The 17,316-nt window shown below is 41.0% G+C and overlaps 1 protein-coding gene across 1 annotated transcript in view; it reads right to left on the reverse strand.

The window, feature by feature from the left end:
• FBXW8 (F-box and WD repeat domain containing 8) overlaps positions 1-17,316 on the reverse strand; it is a 120,811-nt gene that overhangs the window by 78,158 nt on the left and 25,337 nt on the right. The window contains exons 3-4 of the mRNA XM_041728897.1: positions 7,613-7,777; positions 4,869-4,957 (exon numbers count right to left, since the gene is read on the reverse strand). Coding sequence (XP_041584831.1) covers positions 4,869-4,957; positions 7,613-7,777 — 254 coding nt within the window. The remainder of the gene's footprint in view (positions 1-4,868; positions 4,958-7,612; positions 7,778-17,316) is intronic.

The following is a 17,316-nucleotide window of genomic DNA, read 5'->3' on the forward strand; positions in this document are numbered from 1 at the left end:
CAGAAGTATGAGGCATTTTCATTCTGTACACACTTTCTTCAAAGTTTCTTGAGTTCTGGGTCCACTATTAGGTTCCAAGGGTGCTCAATACACCACCTTCACCATTTTAAGAGGGATACAGTTAATAAGACCCAACACTGCCAAGACACAGAAGAGGGTGGGCCAGGGAAAAAAGGGTCACTGGTTCGTGAGCAATGGTGACCTCTGAGAGAGCGTGGCTTGGTGGAGGGGCTAGGATGGAATCCAGACTGCAGGAGGTTAAGTCATGAATGTATCCTCTCTTGTTATTAATGGCACTGACAGAAAGAAGAGAGGCAGATTCAGGAGAGCAGTTTGAGGGATGGTTTGGAGACTTCTAGCCAAAAAGTTAGACTGGAGGAAGTTGAGGATTATAAGGGCTTTTTAAAAGTACTTTCTTCATCTGGAAAATATGAAAATTCATTCCCCTAAATCCAGTAATTCCACTAATGGGACTCTAGTCTAGGAAAATAGGCTAGGGGATAAAGGAAGACATGGGGCTCTTTATTCTACACATTTATATGTAATTTAAAATTTCTAGAATTAGCATGTGCTTTCTAATTTTTTAAAAAGACTGGCAAAAGGGGATCCCTGAGTGGCTCAGCAGTTTAGCGCCTGCCTTTGGCCCAGGGCACGGTCCTGGAGTCCCGGGATCGAGTTCCGCATTGGCTCCGGCATGGAGCCTGCTTCTCCCTCTGCCTGTTTCTCTGCCTCTCTCTCTGTCTATGTGTATCATAAATAAATAAAAATACATATTTAAAAAAAAAAGACTGAAGACTGGCAAAATATGCAAACCTCTACGTAAAATATTCACAACATTATATATTAACAAAACACAGGAAGTGACTGTAATGTCCAATGCTAGGGGAATGAATTTTAAAAAATTAGGATATTATTATATCAGGAGGTTTTTTTTTTTAGTTTTTTTTTTAAATAACAAATCAAATAATGAAAAGCATGTAATAACACAAATAAATCTCAGTTTAGTGAGGAACAAAGGCCAAAATAGAATGTAGATTAGAATTATGTGAAAATATGCATTAAAAAAAATAACTCATGCACATCAAAAACCGGAACAAGAGTTGTGTTAGCATGCTGTGATTTAGATGGCTTTTTTTCTTCTCTGCTTTCTAATGGTTTTGCAAAAACATGGTTTTACTACCATTTTTCATTTTTAACAGGAAAGAATGGTGTGTGCTGCAAAAGAAAACCCAAAATGAAGCTGTCATAGCTGCGCCATCAGAATAGCAAATGAGGGCTCAGGAAGTAGCCCTACCACCCGGCTCTCCTTGTGGACACTGCAGAACAGCAGAGTGGTGCAGTGCATGTGTGCCACTCTCTGCTCGCCAGGCCTCTGAGCCTTAGCCAGCCACATAAAAGGAGTGTTTTGGAAGAGTTAATCTCTACAGCTCCTTCCAGATTTAAAATTACATGGTTCGAAGTTGAAAAGACTAAGAAATCAAGGACCAGACAAATTAGGGATTTCTCCAGTCTTCCATGTAACATGCGATACCTAGGTGGGAGAGGGTATGTTAAACTGTAATGCTTCCTTCAGACAAAATAAGGAATAAGCACTGTGGGGCAGTTTACATCACATACCACCTCTAGTTTTTTAAAAAAGATGCTTATAAATTAACTGCACAGAAAATACATGGCTGTGAAGTTAATTATTTCCAAGTACAGAAAACAAAAACGTTAACTGAGGCGAAGCTACATGATAAGCTGCAGTCACTTCTCCAGGAGTTAGGAGATGGGCAGACGTAGGGGTTAATAGGCCAGGGGGCTACAGACACCTCTGGGAGGAGACAAGACTGGAGTTGGATCTTGCAGAAGGATGAGGGGGTTTGGGGTGATGAAAATGTTCTGGGGTTAGACAGTGGTAAGATGGTTATACAGCCTTGTGAAGATACTAGTAAATACAGACTTTTACAATTTAAAAGGGTACATTTTATGGTATATGAATTACATCTTAATTAAAAAAAAAAAAAAGATGTGGCAGAGGCAATTAGCAACTGTTGGAAAAGCCAAAGGTACCTTAAAGAGAATAATCAGGAGAAAGGGTGGAAACAAATTTCAAGGGCTCGGCACATAAGGAAAAGGTAACTGGAAATTGCCATCTAGAAGATATGAAGGGAAGCAAAGACTCATGGAAAAAAGAGCAAAAGATCAAAAAGCTCTGAGAACAACATCTGCTTCCTCTGCTGGAAGCCAAGCCTGGGGTAAGAGGTGTCATCCAGGTCCTGCTCATTTGATGAGCACTAGGTCTTGGGTGAGCTTGAGTGAATGAGTATTTGAAGGTTACTCTGGTTTGAGTGAAAGGAAAAGTAAGGCAGACCCAAGACAGTCAATGGTGAGGCTAATTATAATAAAAATTGCTCGAGGCCTAAGCAATGTGACCCCAAACCAGGAACTTCTACACAAAGGCCTGAAAAGATAGGAAGAAGCAAGAGGATTTGCAAAAACTTTGCTGTCAATTATATGAAATAAACCTGATAGGTTTCAATGCAAAGATGTTACACAGTTTAGTTCTATGCATAAAACTTAAGCCCCTGAACAAATTCTGCCTGAGTTCAAAGGGAGAAAAAGGAAATGAAGAAGGAAAATCACAGAAACACAGGCTAAGTAGATGGGAGAGAGATGGTAAAGTGGCCAATGTCTCTGTAAGCAGCTCCTTGGAGATACATAGCTGCAGAAAGCTGGGTGAATACAACATTGATTGGAAATGAGGTAACCACAAACACCGCTGTCTCAAATGAAAAGGGATTCAAGATCTGACCCAGAAAACAAGCATCGTAACCACCAGATAAAATTTTAATGATAAACACAAGATGCTCTACACACAAGCAAGATTGAAGTACCCAACGCTAGGTCATAAACATAAGGTCCTCTTAGAAAGAGGAGCCGGGAGCCTCTCTGACCCACAGATCACGTTTCATCTTATTGATCCACAAAACTGTGCCATCACTTTGCATTGTGCTGGCATAATCTGTAATGTTGAGCAGACCTCAGGGGAACAGAGAGGCAGGAAAAGAAGGGCTGGCATCTGGACGTGGGGCCAGCCTGCCTTTGTGAGGTCCATGTCCAGATAAATTCATACTTGGCTTTTGAGATTAAAGTCTCCTTTATCTCTAATTTCCTTTATGACTCACAGTCCCTTATCAACATTCTGTCCTTAGAGGCCTCCTGACACACCAGGAGATCCCTATAAACTAGGACAGAAGTCCTTTCTGAGTTACCACAGAATCTTAGAATTTGTAGACAGACCTTATGTAGCATGAGTTCTTAGACCCACATTTTAGCACTTAGAGACAGAAGCCGAAAGCCACACTGATAACTGAATGAACAGAATTCCAGATTTCAGGTCCATTCATCTTTCTAAAAACAGTGGTTCTACAGCACTCCCATTAACCTTTCAGTTGTGGCCAGCAAAAAAAGGTGTTCTTCCTAGGCATATCTAGTTTAAAGCAAAAATACTTTTTCTAGGCATAGACCACAAAACATTAAGATAATGTGTTTGGAGTTTTAACCCAAATGGTGCCCTTTACAGAATGCTTTTTTTTTTTTTTTTAAGATTTTTAAATGTATTTATTCATGACACAGAGAGAGAGAGAGAAAGAGAGAGGCAGAGACAGGCAGAGGGAGAAGCAGGCACCATGCAGGGAGCCTGACGCCGGACTCGATCCCGGGTCTCCAGGATCACACCCCAAGCTGAAGGTGGCGCTAAGCCGCTGGGCCACCGGGGCTGCCCTATAGAATGCTTCTTAAGCAAAGAGTCTTCTTTTTTTTTTTTTTTTTTTTTTTTTAATTTTTTATTTATTTATCCATGATAGTCATACAGAGAGAAAGAGAGAGAGGCAGAGACACAGGCAGAGGGAGAAGCAGGCTCCATGCACCGGGAGCCTGACGTGGGATTCGATCCCGGGTCTCCAGGATCGCGCCCTGGGCCAAAGGCAGGCGCCAAACCGCTGCGCCACCCAGGGATCCCGCAAAGAGTCTTCTTTAAAGAAAAAGACTCACCTGCTACCAAGCTGTTCAGGCAAAAATTTGTTTTTGGTTTCCTCCAGGTAGGAATCTCTCCTGGGGGGCTCACCCCAAAGCCAATCCAGACTCAGGGTTTTAAGTGTCCTGGTCTCTACTTAGGGCATTAAGTATACAATTTGAGATTGTATGTTCAAGACCACTTCTCAACCCAAAGATGAAACTGGTCTTCTCGTTGCACATTAAAGAAATACAAAAACTGAAATACACAAACTGTTTTTACATCTCTGTTAGTAAAATAGGAAGAATTCATGAAAGAGGTTTTTGGAACAGAAGCCACAGGAATTTACAGAAGCTAAAATTAAATTTCTTGGTGATGAAGACAACCAAAAAGCCTATTTCAGGACAAATTAAGCAGCAAATACATAGTGTGTGGTGGAGAGGGAAGATTGTGTGTGGCCCCGGCCCTTTCTCATAATAACAGCTTCAGAACAGAGAATAAGAACAGACTCTGCGCCAACACGTATTATTCTTGCTTGACTTTTTTATGTCTTCATAAAATACAGACTGTTTGCCTTAATGAAAATACAACCTAACATGCCACAAGAGTGATTTAAAAGCTAAGAAAGACATATTGAGACAAATGGATTACAGCTCTACATTCTACACCATTCACTTCTCACCACTAACTTCAAACTCTCAAATACTGGACTACAGAACCAGAGATTTTCCATCTGAAACATGGGCTATAATGGGAAGATATGTGCTCTCAAGGGAAGATAATGTCACTGGTACACAGAGGGCGGCACATGAAAAATGAAAGACTTTAAGGTGAAGAGTTAATTATTAAGTGAAAAATTGTTTTTGCTTACCCAGCAATGACAACGCCGTCATGGGAATGCACATCACACAAAACTGCATCAGGAATGTGTTCCAGTTCACTCACCGCGCCTTTGCGATTCTGTGTAAGGAAAAGGGGCACAAAAGTTTCTACTATTTTTGGGAATCCCTGGAAGATAGTATTTCACTTCCTGCTATGTTCCACAGCAATTTCTAACCAAGTGTATTGTGCTCAAAGTTATCAGGGTATTCCAAAGGACAAAGATGACAGCTAATAGGATAAGTTATTAGCATTTACAAGTTACTGCATGCATGAAAAGCGCTGAACCAGGAGGCATGGGACATGTGAGTCACTGCTCCTGTGCTCCTGGGGGATTACAGGATATAAAGGCAACGTGTGAGCAGACAACTACAATCCATAGTAGGCTGGCAGTAGCAAGTATCTGAAGAAATGCATAAAGTGTCTTTAGAAAGCTCAGTTTAGAGAAAGAAGGTATGTAATGATATTTTACCTGTCAACAACCCTTATGAACACTCACAGGATAAAATAATCAAATACATACAAAGAGATAAAAAATAAGGACTGGGAAACAAAGACTGAAAGGTCAGAGGCTCATGGAAATGGTATTTTTGAAGGGAACCCTAAAATCCATGACAAGTATAACTCCTAAGGGGACTAGGTGGCAGGTGGAAAGACACAAGAGGCAGATGTGTTTTCCACCATATGGCCCTTGTGATTTTTTAAATCATTTGTACAAAGCTCTTTACAGTGGACATGGGCCATGCTGTGTGGGAGGAGTGTTAATAACCCTCACCACCACCCAATGAGTGGGCTACTGTTAGCCATGCTTAGGAGGAAGTAGGGGCATCCAAAGGGAAAGTTGCGGGCTCTAACACTGCTTTTCATGTTTTACTAAGGGTTTCTTTCTAGAATCACAGTAAGAATTCCATCATTACAGATAGTGCATGATTTGTCATTTCACATTTCACTTATATAGTCCTCACTGTTAACAGGGCCAAGAAATGGGCCGAGACGCTCCAGAGAACATGACTCCAGTTCACTGAATTGACAAACATTTATTGAGTGCTTACAAACAAATGACTCTATGCTTGCTAGAGAAAAAAACAAGATGTTTCATATGATGTAACCTGCAACAGTTATGAAGGGCCAGATGCTTGCAGGTGGGTCTCTGAACACCTCCACTGCTGCCACTTCCAGTCGGATGAGGAGGACATATGTGCCTCCCTCCGTGGCTTCCTCTATCACCAAAGAGGAAGCAGAAACTTAGCTGCTGTGCTCTCTCAGGGTGTGACATCTCTGAATTCAAGCCAGTGACACTCTAGGTCCCATGCACACATATCAAAAGTGTCCCTCCTTTCCAGACACAAAGGCCCCAGTTAATGCCCAGCTTGCCAACTCTCCCTGAATTCCAGCCTCCCCTGCCAGGGTGGGACCCAGCTTGTCTACACAGCACTGTCAACCCTTCATGGGTGCCTCTCACTGACATCCCACATCCAGGCCCAACCAGGCACATGGGCAAGAGGGCCAGGGGCCTCCACATGAGTTTGTTACCTAGTGAGCACATAGCTGTGGGGCCAGGGTGTTTTTTATTTAGTCGTGGTGCTTTAATGGTCTATGAAAGGATGGCTATGCTAGTTCTTCTTGGAAAGGTAGTTCTCAACCAGTGACGATTTTGCCCCCCCCCCACCCTCGGGCGACATTTGACGTGTCTGAAGACATTTGTGGTTGTCACGACCAGGAGTAGGTAGAGAATGCTACTGGCATCTACTAGGTAGAGGTGAGGGAAGCTACTCAACCTCCTGCCACACACAGAACAGTCCCCACCAAAGAATTATCTGGTCCCAAATATCACTGGTGCTGGGGTTGAGAAACCATGAATTCAAGAAACTCTGCTCTTACTAACTTTGCTAGAGACTGTGTGAGTTTGCCCAGATCTAGAGTATCTATCACCAATCAGGTTATGAGGTGACAGGGGATGGACATGCACATAGGCAATACATTACCATTAGTAATGAGCAAAAGCTTGTTGCTCTCAAAGTCTATTAGGATTGACCTTTACTGGAGTGGAGAGAGTATGTATGGTTCTACCCTTTCCATACAGGGGACTATCCAGTTATCAGGTAGGAAGAAGAATCACTGCACCATTTTCTTGCCATGCCTCAAAACAGCTTTATGTAATGCTGTTCTTGACAGTTATTTCCTATAGAAACACTCCACTGTGTGAATTCTTAGCTGTGATCTAATATTTCTGTAGAGATTTTGAAGTGATAAATGCTATGGAAGCAAGCCAGTGGGTTATGTGAGGGGAGAGAAGACAGTAGTCAGAGACATTTAAAATCTCCCTCTTACAGTTACTGGAAATAGCATTTTCAGCTCCTCTTTTGTATTCAGTTGGTGTTTTTGATTTCTTGGTCCATCAGTGTTGGCCAAAATGAAAGGAGGCTGTGCTGAGCACTACTCCAAAGACCTCAACTATCAGAGAGGAGGTTACTGGCACTCCAATCTCACCCCTCCTCTCCTAGAGAGCAGGATGCTCCCAAATTGTGGTTGAAAACAGGGGCAGATACTCTAATGGTGAACAAAACGGGCAACAAATCACCAGCAGCCAACAGGACTCTCACCACACTCCTCTCTTTGCTTTTGGCAGTTAACCTCAGGCTGTAATTGGAGGGACTCCAGATTTAATCCAGGGCCTGGATTCCTGTGTCCTTGTAGGCTATTCTTCTACAGGTAATGATATTGGCCATGGCCTACCTTCCAGTTGGTTCTTAACATGTGTTCCTTGGCTCGGCACTCTTGAAAGATGAGCTTCCAGCAAGAATAATCAGAGATGCTGCTCTCGGGAAGGTGCCCTTCCTGCTGGCACAGCCGGTACCAGAGCACTTCATCTTCTGCAATCACCTTCCACGTCTTGCTCACCTAAAACAGAAGTGACACAAATGTTAAATTCTGCAATTAGAGAAGCCCCTTGTCATCCAAAAATCAATCAACACCTTTATTATTGCCCTGAGTTTATGGCAGTATAAAATATCTCATTAACAAAACACTCTGAGGTGAAAAAAAATACAAGCAAATGTTTCCAGTTTTATTTTTCAAGATTTCAAAACTGTTGTTCTACCATTTCATACCACATTTTAGATGACTTGGTTAAACTATTATATAACATGTAATAAAAATACACAAATACATAAAAGGCAAAAAATGCAAACTGCAACATAGCTATACAATCATACTTAGCTTTTCAGACTACAATGTCTTTACTTTTTACCAATAGGCACTTGACTCTCCTCTTAAACAACTGACGACTGATGGCCTCTGAAATAAAAGGCTGTAATAAAATAAATATCCATAACTCAACACTTCTGGTCATATAATTCAAATTTATATTATGTACAAAAACTTAAAATTTAAAAAATCTATACACTTACAGTCTAACAGAAAACTCAAGCTGTTCACCAGGACTATAAGATCTGATATAGAGATATTAATGTTGTGTCTGGACAGAATTTCAAATCCCAAAAGTATGTAGAAGAAATGGCCATTTCCACTATTAATATTTTGTCCTCCAAGCCTAACTTAGAGGGAAGATGGATTTACTTCCTCATAGGACAATGAACAAAGTTGGCTAGAGTGCAAAAGATGGACTCTCTTGGCAAGAGAAGAAAATGATCCACCAGATCAACATGATCCTGGGTCTGTAGCACATTCTGGTAATATGGGATTAAGTGCTCAACACTTGCTGCCCATCTAAAGGTTAAGACTCATTTCTAATAAAGTGAAAGTCGTAACCACTGACTTATAGTAACCTGTGCTCCTTAACACTCCCTTGGGGCCACCTCAAGACATTGAATACAAATAAGGAAAGGGAACATGAGACAAAGTAGGTGAAAGAGCATGTAGCATGTGTATAGCAGACTCTCATTACACCAGGGTTCCTCATTTGATGAAGTACTGATAGGTAGTTAACTTTCAGGGTGGCAGAGTAAAGATCTCCAAAAATCTGCTCCTACAAACAAGCAATAAGAATAATACCAAAAATTGTCAAAAATCCACTTTTTCAGAACTCTGGCAATTAACTTAAGGCCTTCAACATTCCGAAGAATATTTATTCAAGAAAAACGGCCGAATCTTGGTAAGAACAACCACCTTCATGTTGTTTTAATGTGCACTAATCCCATCTTCCTCTGCTTCCAGCACAATAGGTGGCTCCAAGGTAGCCTTAAACACCTACAGCCTCACAACTATGGTACCTGTAAAAAGCAGTAGCCTAACAGTCACCAGAAGGGCAAGATGGCTTTACAGGTTCCCACATGTGCCATCTCCAGAGAACAGTCACCATTTGACTTGACAGCTTTCTAGAAAGCTCTATCCTAGGGGCTTGTCTTTATTTGACCTGACTCAAAGCTTCCTCTGTCTTATCTTCAGTGAGTTTGTCAGAAACAATAAAGGAGAACTGTTTAACATTGTGGCTGCCTGAGGTAACATTACCAACTGGAGCTAAGAAGAGCTGACCAAAAGCTTAAAATGAAAACCTGGGGAATGAGATGTCCATAAGGAGCTTTTGAAAGGCCCCAATATATTTCTGGGACTCAATAATGCCATGCACATGTGTAGGACTATGTGTGTGCCAAGACCTAAGAAGGCCTGATCTCTCATTCTGGCTAATCCTGAAGCTTTACACAAGCACAAAGTGAAGGCTAAAACGGTTGTGAGCTGTTGGCATTGAAAACACCCCAACATACAGACAGCAGCTTAGTAAAAACTGAGAGATTTATTGCTTCAACATATTTAAGGAAATCTCTGTCCAATCACTAGCTAACCATTAAGCTAAATGAACAGAGATTTCAGTGGTCACACATACAAAAATTACAAACCAGAGAATCAGTCCAGAAAAATCACTACAAAACAAACAGAGGCAACAAAAATAACAACCACCTAACCCTCCCAAAGGCAGAGAATCTGATTTCCAGAGTTGCTCATTATTTTAAAAGTCCATTTTTTAACAAAAAAAAAAAATGTTGAAACATGCAAGGGAACAGCAAAATATGAATCATATACAGGAAGAAAAAGTGGCCAACAGAAATCATTCCTGAAGAAGTCCAGACTTTGGACCTATTATAAGTAGGTCCGGAATATCAAAGGAAAGTATGTTTAGGAAAATAAAGTTATGAGCACAATGTTTCACTAAGTACAAGATATTGATAGAAAAAAATTTTAAATAGAAGTTTTAAAGTTGAAAAGTATAGCAATAAACAAAAAATTCAGATTTGAGCTAGAAGAATCAGCAAACTTAAAATTAATTAAGATTGGGATGCCTGGGTGGCTCAGTGATTGAGCATCTGCCTTCAGCTCAAGGCATGATTCCAGGATCCAGGATTGAGTCCCACATCAGGCTCCCTGAGAAGAGCCTGTTTCTCCCTCTACCTATGTCTCTGTCTCTGTCTCTCTCATGAATAAATAAATAAACCTTTAAAAAGTAAATAAAATAGGGATCCCTGGGTGGCGCAGCGGTTTGGCGCCTGCCTTTGGCCCAGGGCGCGATCCTGGAGACCTGGGATCGAATCCCACATCGGGCTCCCGGTGCATGGAGCCTGCTTCTCCCTCCGCCTGTGTCTCTGCCTCTCTCTCTCTCTCTCTCTGTGACTATCATAAATAAATAAAAAATTAAAAAAAATTAAAAAAAAGTAAATAAAATAAAATTAATTAAGATTATCCAGTCTAATAACAATGACAGAAAGTCCCTCCCCAAAATGAGCAAAATAACAGAGCCTCAGATACCTATGGAATACATCCATTTGGACCAACATAGGTATTATGGGAGTCCCATAAAAGAAAGAGAGGAAGGGGTAGAAGGAATATCTAAAGAAATAATGGCTGGAAACTTCCCAGATAGGATGAAAAACACTAATCTATCACTAAAGCAGTTCATCAAATTCCATAAAGGACGAACTCAAAGAAATTCACATCTAGACACATCATAAACTGTTGAAAACCAAAGACAGAATCATGAAAACAGCAAGAGAAAAAGACTCATTGTGTGTACTTCTCATAAGAAACCGGGAGGTCAGAAAGCAGTAGGCCGGCATATTCAAATTACTAAAGGAAGAGATTGCCAACCAGTAACTCTATATCTAGCACAACTATCTTTCAAAAATAAGAGAAATTAAGTTACTCCAAGATAAACAAAATTAAGATAATTCATCACTAGTAGACTTGTCCTACAATAAATACTAAAGGGAGTCCTTTGGCCTGAAATACAAGGACTCTAACAGTAACTCAATCCACATAAAGAAATGAAATAAATTAGTAAAGGTCATTATAAGGGTAAATATAAATGACAGTATAAATATATTTTTGCTTGCAATATTTTTATTCTAATTGAAAGACAACTGCTTAAGTATAAAATTGTATTGATAGGCTTATAACAATAAAGACATAATTTGTATGAAAGAATAGTACAAAGATGGGAAAGGCAAGTTATATTGTAGCAGTTTTGGTATACTATTAATTTGGCATTAATATAGATTGTTTTAAGATGTCAGTAGTAATCTCTGGGCAGTTATTAAGAACTTTAAAAGGTGTACTAAAAGAAACAAAGGAATTAAAGTAGCTAGAAAGAGGTCTATTTAAACACAAAAGGAGGGGGATCCCTGGGTGGCGCAGCGTTTTGGCGCCTGCCTTTGGCCCAGGGCGCGATCCTGGAGACCCGGGATCGAGTCCCACATCGGGCTCCCAGAGCATGGAGCCTGCTTCTCCCTCTGCCTGTGTCTCTGCCTCTCTCTCTCTCTCTGTGTGACTATCATAAATTAAAAAAAAAAAAATTAAACACAAAAGTAGGCAATAATGAAGAACAAAAAAGACATAAGACATATAGAAAATACCAAAATGGCAGATATAAATGCTTCCTTATCAGTAATTATATTAAATGTAAATGGACTAAGCACTCCAATCAAAAGACAGATTGGCAGTATAAATAAACATGACCTAATGATAACCAGTCTACAAGAGATATACTTTTTTTTTTTAAGTACACTCTACACCCAAAATGGGGCTCAAACTCATGACCTTGAGATCAAGAGTTGCATGCTGACTGAACCAGTCAGATGCCCTGAGACATACATACTTTGTTTTTAAATTTTTTAAAGGTTCATTTACTTTATTTGAGAGAGAGTGAAAGAGCCAAGGCAAGGGGCAGAGAGAGTCTTAAGCAGACTCCATGCTGAGCCTAGAGCCCGACAGGGAGCTCAATCTCATGACCCCAAGATCATAACCCCAGCCAAAACCAAGAATCAGATGCTCAGCTGACTGTGCCATTCATATGCCCCACAAGACACACAACTTTAGATTTACATGCACAAATAAGAATAAAAAGGATGGAAAAAGATATACCATGGAAATAACTGAAAAAGAGCTGGAGTATATATACTAATACCACTTAAATTTTAAGAAAAAAATGGTTACCAGAGACAAAGGATATTTTTATAATGAGGGCCAATCCATCACAAAGACCTAATAACTGTAGACATATATACCTAAAAACAGAGCCCCTAATACAAAAAGCAAAAAGTGATAAAACTGAAGGAAGAAACCTAAGTAAGTTCAAAAGAACCAAAAAAATCATACAAAGTATATTCTCTGACCACAATGAGTGAAATCAGAAACTGATAACAGAAGGAAATTAGAGAAATTTACAAATGTGTGGAAATCAAAGAACACGTTAGCATGCTAAACCACCAATGGGTCAAAGAAGTTAAGGAAGACTAGAAAATACTCTGCAATGAGTGAAAATGAAAATGGAACATACAAAATCTAGGAGGCCCAGTGAAAGCAGTGCTTAGAGGGAAGTATATAGCTATAAACTCCTATAATTTAAAAAAAAATCCAAAATCATAATCTAGCCTTCCAACTTAAACTAGAAAAACTAGACCAAAGCAAACAGAAAGAAAAAGAAAAAACTACAACAGAAGTAAGTGAAATAAAAAGAGAAAAACGAAACAAATAAAAGCTGGTTATTTGAAAAGATGACCAAAATTGGCAAACCTTCAGCTAGACCGACTAAAGAGGGAGGCAGGGTGAAGGGAAAAGACTCAAATTACTAAAATCAAGAAGGAGAGGGGCCATCACTAAAAGAATTATATAGGACCACTACGAACAATTATATGCCAACAAATTAGATAAACTAGATGAAATGGACAAGTGCTTAGAAAGAAGACACAAAGTAAGAAATAAAGCCAGTTACACTTGTGAAAAAAACAACCCAAAACCTCAGATTCTAATGTCTGGTCTTTCACTAGTTAGCTGAGGTATTATGACAAAGCCATAAGCTTCTCTGTACCTCTTCCCTCTTCAGCAGTGGGGAGGAATCAGACATCCTGAAACGTCCCTTACAATACCAAATTCTGGGACTTAGGGGACGTTGTTTTCTCATTCTTAAAAAGTGAATCATCATACGCCACCACCAACAGAGCTGTTGTGTATCTATCTCAAAGAGCTCAAGAAAAGTACTCTGCAAATGTAATTCTTTACACATATGCCACACACTACTACAGATCACTACGGACAACACTACTGGAAGCACAAATTCATTATAAAATTACCCTACTCCAGGGGCACTTGGGTGGCTCAGTTGTTTAGGCAGCCAACCCTGGATTTCAGCTCAGGTCCTGATCTGAGGGCTGTGAGACTGAGCCCAGCATCAGGCTCCCCACTCAGTGGAGAGGCGCCTTGTATTCTCTCTGCTCCCCCCGACTCATTTCCAAGTGCTTGGTCTCTCTCTGAAATAAATAAATCTTAAAAATATATATATATATGCTGCTCCAATTGTTACTTCGAGGAAGTCATCAGCCGCCTTGTATTTTTAAAATGACTTTTATTAAATCTATGATGAGTTTCTACTTGCCCCATGGCAGCAGAAAGAGGCTAGCATTTATGAAGTAAAACTCAGAATCCAAGAATTCAGATTCGATGTCTAAATTTCTGATTTCCCATTTCAAGCAAATTATACTAAGAGCAATTATTATCTCAATACTTTATTTAACCAAAAGTATGTCAAAGCAATACTGACTCACAGAACATTCTAATGGCACATGAAAATTCTGGCTGCCTTAACTACATTTTTGCTGTATATGTGGGCATGCAAGCTCTAGTGCAACAAGTAATCACAAAGTCATCTTCCCTGTAGGCACTGACACTTTGCATGGAAGCCACAATATAAGAAGTCATATCAGGTAGCATAAGGAAGTGCAAGGCTTTAATCACTTTTCTAAACCAAAGTGCCATCCTATAATGCTAAAGGTGTCACACTGGCTGAAGTCTTAAATGGTTTAGAAACTGAAGAAATAAGAGGTTTTGGAGATCAACCAGGAGCAACTCCCCGTCATACGAGGAGGGCTCCTCCTAGCAGCCCTGGGTGGTGAGAGGCTTCTACAGAGAGCTAAACTTCCAAATCAGTCTGATCCACTGCAAAACAGTTTGGCTGTTAGTTAGAATGTGCTTCCTCTCATGGCCCTAATTTTGCTTTCTGAAAAATCTCTATGCCTTCTTCCAACTGACAGCTTCTCAAGGGGCCAAAGACACCATCATAATTCCTCCCATAGTCATTTCATTGGCCTAAATATCACCCATTTCCCTCAACTGTCATAGGACTAGACTAGTTCCTGCACCCCTTGTCTCTGAATGCACCCATGTATTTGTGCACATATGGTGTCCCTCTTCAAATGCGGTACTCAGGACAAAACACCCCAAATGGGAGCTGTCAAGTGCCATGAAGAGAAAAATTTTATCAGACAGTAATTTGCTGCTTCAATCATTGTAAATATTCCAACATGGCTACTAAACTAACAGTCCACCAAAGCTTCTGGAGTCTGTTTATTAAACATTTAAGGCAAACGAAAAATATTACAAACGCACATGGACTTGTCACCCATTTTTTAAAAAGATTTTATTTATTTATTCATGAGAGACAGAGAGAGAGAGAAACAGAGACAAAGACACAGCTAGAGGGAGAAGCAGACTCCATGCAGGGAGCCCGATGTGGGACTCGATCCTATGTCTCCAGGATCACGCCCCAGGCGGAAGCCGATGCTAAACTGCTGAGCCACCCGGGCTGCCCCATTGTCACCCATTTAATAAGATATTACTAATAAGCTTGAACTCCTGTGCATCTGTCTGCACCTTCTCCACTGCTGTAAGGGTAAACTGAATTTGGTGTCCATCGTTTTTCATAGTGGTTTTGTTTTAAGAGAGGGGGAGAAGGGGAGCAGGGCAAAGAAGAGGGGAGGGGCAAAGAGAGAATCTTAGGCAGGCTCCAGGCTCAGCATGGAGTCTGACACAGGGCTTGATTTCAGGACCATAAGTTCATGACCTGAGTCAAAAAAATGCTGAGCCACCCAGGTGCCCTTATTCTTCAGAGTTTTGTTGTTTTAAAATTTTATTTATTTATTTGAGAGAGTGAGCACAAGCAGGGGCAACAGCAGAGGGAGCGGGAGAAGTAGGCTCTCTGCTGAGCAGGGAGCCTGATATAGGGCTCAATTCCAGAACCCATCAGAGTTTTTTAAAACACAAACTTCAATTAAATAAAGTCCCCTGTTCGTACTTCCACTGTATTCATTTTTTAAATCTAATTTTACATCCCATTTTAAACCCCAGCTCAGGGATGCCTGGGTGGCTCAGTGGTTGAGCATCTGTCTTGAGTTCAGTTTGTGAATCTGGGGCTCTGGGATCAAGTCCCACATCAGGCTCCCTGCATGGAGCCTGCTTCTCCCTCTGCTTGTATCTCTGCCTCTCTCTTTCTCTGTGTGTGTATGTTTCTCATGAATAAATAAAATATTTAAAATAAGTAAATAAACCTCAGCTCATTGCACTCACGCCCAGCACTTTAGAACATCTGGGAACCCCAACTCTGTCATCTGTTGCTTTAGCTACTTCTCCCATACATAAGTCAACTGATAGTCTGCGGGCCTTTGTGTCTTAATTATTTAAAAAAAAAAAAAGTTACCCAGGATGAGGCTGAGGACAGAGCCCATGGCAAACCACTAGAGCTCACCCCTCCACCACCTTCCACTCCCCCGGCTGACATGGATCCATCAAGCAGCCCACCCTGGGCCTGGCCACAGCATCAGTTACAAATCCACTTAACCACACTGTCATCCCACACTTCTCCATCTTAGCCATGAGGGCATCAGGGAAACAAACCCTCATCTGATCACAAGTGGACAGGCGGTAAAGAATAAGAGAATGGCTCAGAACACCAGGGCTCCAGTTCTGACTAGACCGAGCACCACGGCTTTATTTTTGGCGTGTTCCAGCCACAGGTGAGCCTGCCCCAGAGATGAGTGGTATCTGTCCATCTGTCTGTGCCAGAGTGATTCTGAGAACTAGGCAATCACAACATCAACATCAACTGTGATGGGGCCAGGCCACAACTCAAATAGTTCCAAAGCAGAGAGCCTCCCTATCAGGCCTCTGGGATTCAGGATTACATAAAGCAAGAGATAAAGGCTAACAGATGGAGACCCTAAGGGGTCCTCAAAGGCAGAAAGTGCTAGTTAAACACAGGGCAGCTTACTCTGATCTTTGGATACCATGAACCTTTGTTGGTAAAAATTATGAAATGTAAAATTTCATCAAAACTCTGAAATAACTGGATAAAAGACTCAAGGTAGCCTAGAAGTCATATAACTTGGTAGGCATTATTACACAGACCAGCACTTCCCAAAGCATGCCCAGTGGAACAGCAGCTCCTCAAGGAGTTAGTAAGTTAGTAACCTTACAGGGTTCCACGGTCAAAGGAGTTTGGGGAACGCTGGCTTAACCAAAACCAAGCAGAGTTATTTGCTGAAGAACTCCTGAGAGCTTTCCTGGCCTGATTCATGCTGTAGAGCTCTCATAAGGACAGGAGAGCTGCATTCTCCAGATGTGTTTGGCTCCTGACCTCTTCTTATGAGGATGGTCTCAAAAGCCTCAGTGCTCTGCAAAAGAAACTTGAGAGGACACCAACACAGCCTTCAGGTGAACTGGTTAAGATCTACCTGCCAGACAGACACCTTGCACATGACACCCCTCCTTCTCCCACAGTGGAGAAGGTACAGGGAAAAGTTCAGGTCTCTGCCCTTACAGTCAGTTGGATCCCAAGCCTCACCCCAAGTACAGGGCAACTTCTTTAATTCTAGAGTCCAAAAATTAGCTACAAGGCTGCTTATTAGATGGAGCCTCTCCATCAGCAGCAGCATTTTAGGAAAACCCAAATGCTCAGTGATTACAAACTAGAAGACCCCAATTAAATGAAACATTCTGGAGGAGTTTTCATGATATCTACTGTACCATACAGTTCTCAGCTACTTTAAAACAGAGGAACTTTTCCGGAAGCCTTTCAAGAAGTCACAAATATATCAGATCTTGAAAACACTGGAAGTGGAAGATAGATTTTTCTATCAGTTGCAAAGAAAATGCTAAGTCAC

This window comes from Vulpes lagopus, chromosome 14, assembly GCF_018345385.1.
Source record: "Vulpes lagopus strain Blue_001 chromosome 14, ASM1834538v1, whole genome shotgun sequence".
Classification (NCBI taxonomy): Eukaryota; Metazoa; Chordata; class Mammalia; order Carnivora; family Canidae; genus Vulpes; species Vulpes lagopus.